At 46.0% G+C, this 5855-nt stretch overlaps 1 protein-coding gene across 2 annotated transcripts in view; it reads right to left on the bottom strand.

Annotated features, from left to right (window-relative positions):
* Nucleotides 1-5593, bottom strand: part of LOC103742461 (cyclin-G2) — a 9633-nt gene extending 4040 nt beyond the window's left edge. Inside the window, exons 1-7 of one of the 2 annotated variants that reach the window (XM_029568538.1) lie at nucleotides 5278-5593; nucleotides 4579-4861; nucleotides 4345-4482; nucleotides 3695-3832; nucleotides 2105-2355; nucleotides 1675-1753; nucleotides 1497-1595 (exon numbers count right to left, since the gene is read on the bottom strand). In XM_029568538.1, coding sequence (XP_029424398.1) covers nucleotides 1497-1595; nucleotides 1675-1753; nucleotides 2105-2355; nucleotides 3695-3832; nucleotides 4345-4482 — 705 coding nt within the window. In that variant the 5' untranslated portion in view covers nucleotides 4579-4861; nucleotides 5278-5593. The remainder of the gene's footprint in view (nucleotides 1-1496; nucleotides 1596-1674; nucleotides 1754-2104; nucleotides 2356-3694; nucleotides 3833-4344; nucleotides 4483-4578; nucleotides 4862-5277) is intronic. The other variant, XM_008843520.3, reaches the window with a different exon arrangement.
* Nucleotides 5594-5855: the final 262 nt, after the last annotated feature.

The raw sequence follows: 5855 nt of genomic DNA, 5'->3' as shown, positions 1-5855 counted from the left end.
TAGGGTTTCCCTGTAGCCCCAGCTGTCCTGGAACTATGTAGACCAGGCTGGCCTTGAACTTAGAGTTCTGCCTGCCTCTGCCTCCCAAGTGCTGGGATTAAAGGCGTGTGCCACCACATCTGGCTATTTATTATCTTTATGTATATGTATGTATTGCCTGCATGTAGGTAAGTGCACCCATGTTGTGCAATGCCCACAGAGGACAGAAGAGGTTGTCAGATCTCCTGGAACTGGAATTGTGGACAGTTGTTAGCTGCCACGTGGGAGTTGGGATTTGAACCCGGGTCTTCTGTAAGAACAGCCAGTGTTCTTAACTGCTGAGCCATCTCTCCAGCCCCCATTTACTTTATTTTTAAGGGGGGGAAAGACTGATGCCAAATTCCCTAAAAGCTCCAATTGACTCCAAAGCAGGTTTTTAATGACTTCAACTATTAATGGCTGAGAAATTCCAAATCTCAATCATGGCTGAGATCTTCACCCATCTCTTAACCATGGTTTATTGAGGGACTTTCTATTTCAGACTGCCAACACATGCAAGACCCCTACCTACCTGGCATACAAGCACCTAATATCATACTACTTTTATCACAAATCAACTTCTCCCAAGTTCCTTTCAATGATGCCAATATTCTCTCCATCATTAGATCCATCTTGGTTATTCATGAGTCCCTGACTCAGCACCATGCTTGGCTCCTCAGAACTGTTTGAGCTACAAAAATTATACCTGACTGTGACTGCAGCACAGTCTTATCTGCAAGCCCACCCTAACATGACTTCCGCAACCCACCTAGCTTACAAGCTGCTTAGCCATAAACCTCTGCTGTGCAAACCTTCCTTCTTGCAGATCCTGTAGTCAGGTTCCTCATCACAGCTCTTCTACTGCTGTGCCCTACTTCTTTCCTAACAACCCCAAAGTACTTCTTATATTCACTATTATCTAAGTGAGACAAAAACAATGAACAGATCATGTTAAATTTCACATTTCCTTAACTAGACTACTAGTTTAAGAAAAAGCATTGTACTTTGTTTTGAACTTCTGACTGCAAAAACTCACTGGGCTGGCCCACCTAAGGGGCTTAAAAAGAAACATCACTGACATTTTCTGGTAAAGCTACGGAGATAATAACTCAGCTCTACAGGTGACATATGTGAGGGGACAACACCCTATGCCATTAGTGCATGAATTTAGTCTGCTTCATAGTACACAGCTGAGAATACAAATTTGGCAGTATATACTTCCACCACCAGGCAGAGATCCTCAGAAAGAACACCTGCATTCACAGAGAAGCTGGACTACGTGAGAGTTCTGGTTTAATACTGTCTGGGTCAAAGCAGCACTTTTGAGAATTCATTCATACACTTGACATGAAGAAAAAATGAATACAGAGGTTAAAAAATTTCAAAGTATCATGTAAAATATTTAAGACACCACAGGGGAAAAAAGAAAACACCAGGAAAGAAACTTGCTTTTAAAAATAAGGACTGAAGATATTTACCTTCAAATGTTTTTTAACAAGCAGGAGAATTTCCAATAATTCAACCGATTTTAACGTTTCTACTTCCAAATTGAGAAGGCACAAAGCTAATACAGATGGCTACAAAAAAAAAAATAGCAAACATTTAAAAAGTCAAAATAGAAACTGTAAGACATACAAAAGCAAGAAACAGACTTACCTTTGCTTTTGAGAAGATAAGTCGGCAGGTGCAAGCTTTCAGCTGAGCTTCTAGTTTATCAAGGCTCGGTGTTTCTTTCCTACACAATGCAAAGGAGAAAGATCTGTTAAACTCTGAAAATGGAAATACTTTTTTTTTTGGTCTTTTGGAGACAGGGTCTCCCTGTAGCCCAGCTGGCCTGGAATTCACTATGTAGACCAGGCTAGTCTTGAACTCGCATAGACCCGACCCGCCTGTCTCTGCCTCCTGAATGCTGGGATTAAAGGTATGCACCACCATGCCCAGCTCTGAAAATGAAAACACCTTTTAGGACTCAAGTCCAAGTTGAAAGTTGAGAGGGATTGTTAAAACATAAACTTGCCAGCATTGATGTTCTATTTAGATGCAACAATACAGAAAGCATAAAGACACTCTGCTCAGTCCCACTCACCTTTCTGAAGTATGACAAAATACAAGAGTATGGTATAAGTGCAAAAAGTTTAAGGCAGTAGTAGCTTCCAGTTCATAGTGCAATTTTTCTGAAATTATTTTTTCCATCCGTTTGATGTCAGAAGCTGTACATTTACACTGACTGATCCGGATCACATCATGGATGGATGGAACATTGCTTTCTTCTTCCACTATTCTAGCGGCCAGCAAAAAACAGCAGACTCCAATGCAAGACAAATGTTTCGGCTTCACCTAAAGAACAAAGAACAAAACAATTCTCAACAAACAGCACTTTGATTTAGCAAAGCAGACACTGATGGCAGATTGTCATGATGCCTCTCCTCTTCAGTCAAGCTGCTTCTCTCACACACACCTTTACCCATAATTGTACTATTTTCACATTTTAGGCCAAAAATAACCAATGCTGGTTCAAAACTTAGGATTCTGGCAGTTATACTTCATATTTCAGACTTAACAAATTCAAAATGGTACACCCTCCTACAAAATAAATTAACCTTTCAACCCCCCCTCCAACACACACACACACCCCTACCTATGTTCTTTATATAGAGAAAAAATAATTTTCTGTATCTTATCTTTTTATATAAAACGCTTTATCACTTCATAATTTTGTGCAATATTCATTTTTTTTTTCTGCAGTGCAGGGACATATGTAAATGCTCCATGGACAGATGGCTGCCCCCTTTCTTTACAGTGCCCTCAAAACTGACCCAGCAGCTGACAGCAATCCTATTGGCCAGAGAATTACCACATTTTTCTAACAGTTGCTGCTGACTGTTAATAAGACTGTGGCTCCCTGCTTTGAAGACATAAAGGGAAGGCAGCAGGTCACCTTTAATACACTGTTACACTTCATTTCTCACATTTCAATATTAAAAACATCTACGCTCTGTGAGAAACAGGATGAAATATTAAAAAAAAATTTTCCCTAAAAGCAGTATTTTACTCTTTTTTTAGTTTGTCTTCTTTTATACCAGTTTATTTGGGGGGAGTGTATTTTTTAATTCCTATTTTTAAAATTAACATACAAAGTACTAGAGACACCATAGCATTTTTGAACGTATATTTTTAAATTATTTATTTTTATTTTATGTGTATGAGTGTATGTGTGTAAGAGCACCCATGTCATGCAGTGTTCATGGAGGACAGAAAGGGGCATCAGTTCCCCTGGAACTGGAGTTACAGATGGTTGTGAGCCACCATGTGGATGCTAGGATTTGAACTCAGGTCCTCTGCAAGAATAGCCAGTGCTCTTAGCTGCTGAGCCATCTCCCCAGCCCCTGAACAACAGATTCTCCTCTCCCATCTCCCCATTGTCTGCCCATTGTACACATATACTGAGAATCTACAAAATACTCTTCTGCAATGTCTTTGAAGAGGTATTCAAGAGGTCCAACACAACCTTAAGATAGTGAAATACAATTTTGTAGTCTCTCTCATGCTCATGACAATTCTGATTTTATAAGAGTGCATGGATAGCAGGTTTTATTACAGTCATTAGACAAAGATTACTGAGCCCTGTGAACTAGGCGTTCAAAAAACGTAGTGTTTTATAAAAATGATTACATACCTTCATCAGAGCCAAGAATCTGTCCAAAATATTGACAGCCAGAACAAAAGTTTCAGTGCAAGATCCAAAAAAGTTAGTTAAACTCCTTAAATCCTCTACTTTGGCATTTCTCAATCTTGAACACAAAGTGTTATCATTCTGAAATAAGAACCAAGAAATTAAGATATTTTCCCCCTTTAATTTTCAACATTATGGGGGCATGTAACCTTACGCAAAGCTATCCGCTTACAGATATAAGATGTGAATTACTGCTTTTTTAAAATATGCAACACAGAAGAGCTTTAGCAAGTCTGTATATGTAAGGTAAGTGTTGCCACATTCCAGAGGGTTAGAGTAGAATTCAATCCCTTGGAAAAGAGAAAGGGTTCCTTGTTTTTGTTCTCTAAAATACTTTAGGATCCCCTTATAAATGTTTCATAAGGCATACACTGCTCAGTTCCCTAAGAGTCTCCATTAAAAGAAACACCTCTACACTGGTATTACTTCCGCTCTTGCTAAGAAACAAAAGCATAATCTCGTACAATATTAAGGTTTTTCTTAGTACTCTGGGAAGACCAACTGTTGGCTTAAGAAACCTGGTAGGTTTTGGTATTGATTCAACTGGGGAACAGAAAGTTACCTCCTCCAAGTCCTATCAATTCTCAACTTACCTCTGGGGTGGCCTCGATCAAGCTCAGTCCTTTCTCTCGAGGTTGGAATCTTTGTTCTTGTTCCACATAGAAGCTCAACAATCCCAGGAGCTGGACCCCTTTGCCACCTGCCAAGTACTCGGCCCCCAAATCCTTCATCTGCAGCAAATACACCACAGCGGGTTAAGGTGGTAGCCAGGTGAAGACGTGCAGAAGGGCAGAAAGAGCCGCCGGGGAGGGGTGGGGGTAGATTACCGTGGCGAGACCCAGGCGAGGGGATCAGTCACGTCCGCTAACCCCAAGGGAATCCTGCCCCTAGCCAAGGGGGTGTGGCTTGGAGGGGAGGGATCCCGGTCACCTCCGCTGGTCCCGACCGGGTCAGACCAGCCAGACCCGGCTGAAGACTTCACAAACGGAAACTACACAGGCCGCGGTGTCCCCGACAGCATGTACCAGCTGAAATGCTCCGAGTTACTTCTGCCCCAGGAATGCACGGACAGAGGGGCTGAAGCACAGCAGCCGGGTCTGGGGCGGGGTGCTAACAGTGGGGAGGGGGTGAATCTCCCGGCTGAACAAAGAACCAGAGGGAGGAGCCTCCGGAACTCCGCCCCCCGCCCTCCTCACCGCCCCCAGCCATCCACCTCCCTTAGGTACCCCGCGGAGCAGAATCCCGATTCCAGGGGGTGAGGGCCACCGGGCTGGGGAGGGGACAGGATGCGTCCATTCCCCGACATTCCCTGCCCATCCGCCAGTGTGCGCGGCCCGGGACTGTCCACCCCGTCCCCACCCCGACCAGCGAGAGACATCCGTGTCCGCTACAGCATCTCTTGGTCTCGGCTGGTGATCCCGGGCCGAAACCAAGACGGGGCAGCTCTCGGGGTGCGGGGCGATCACCCCTCCCCGCCGCTCTCCGACCGGAACAAAGAAACCCGAGCCGCCGGGGCGGCCACTCACCGTGCCCGAGACGCCCCCGCGTCGGAGCGGACAGGGTCGGACCTGCCTCCGCGGTCGGGAGCCGCCGCCTCAGTGCTGCCCGGGGCCCGGCATCCGATCGGCCCCGCCGCTCACAGCCCCGACTGCATTCCGCTCCCGTCCCGCGGGCGCCGCCGACACCGCTCCGACTCCGCAGCTCGGGCCCACAGAGCCTTGTTTTTGTTTTGAGTCTGCAACGCCCCCAAGGGCGGGCACGTGACTCCGCGGAGGGATCCACGTCCGCCACCGACGGAGAAAGAGTCCCCGACGCGCTGCCCACAGTCCGGTGCCACCCCAGCTGTCCTGGGCCTGACCGCGCCTGGCTGGGGTGCGGTGCACCCGACTCTCCTCCCTGCGGGGGCTACACGGACGGGGACTGAGCGGCGGGCGGTCGGGCGCGCGGAAGGAGACCTCTTCTGGTCGCAGCGCACCCTTTAAAGGTCCTGATTTGTTTTGGTTTCGCTGTTTTGAAAAGTCCGCCCGAAGTAGCGGGCTCTCTGATTGGATACGGGTGGGATTTGCAGAAACCTGAGGCCTCGATTCAATCTCCAATCCAGATT

This window comes from Nannospalax galili, unplaced genomic scaffold, assembly GCF_000622305.1.
Source record: "Nannospalax galili isolate Female #2095 unplaced genomic scaffold, S.galili_v1.0 scaffold800, whole genome shotgun sequence".
NCBI classification, from domain to species: Eukaryota; Metazoa; Chordata; class Mammalia; order Rodentia; family Spalacidae; genus Nannospalax; species Nannospalax galili.
Note: the sequence above shows the minus strand (reverse complement) of the source record. Positions and strands in the feature narration are given on the sequence as shown.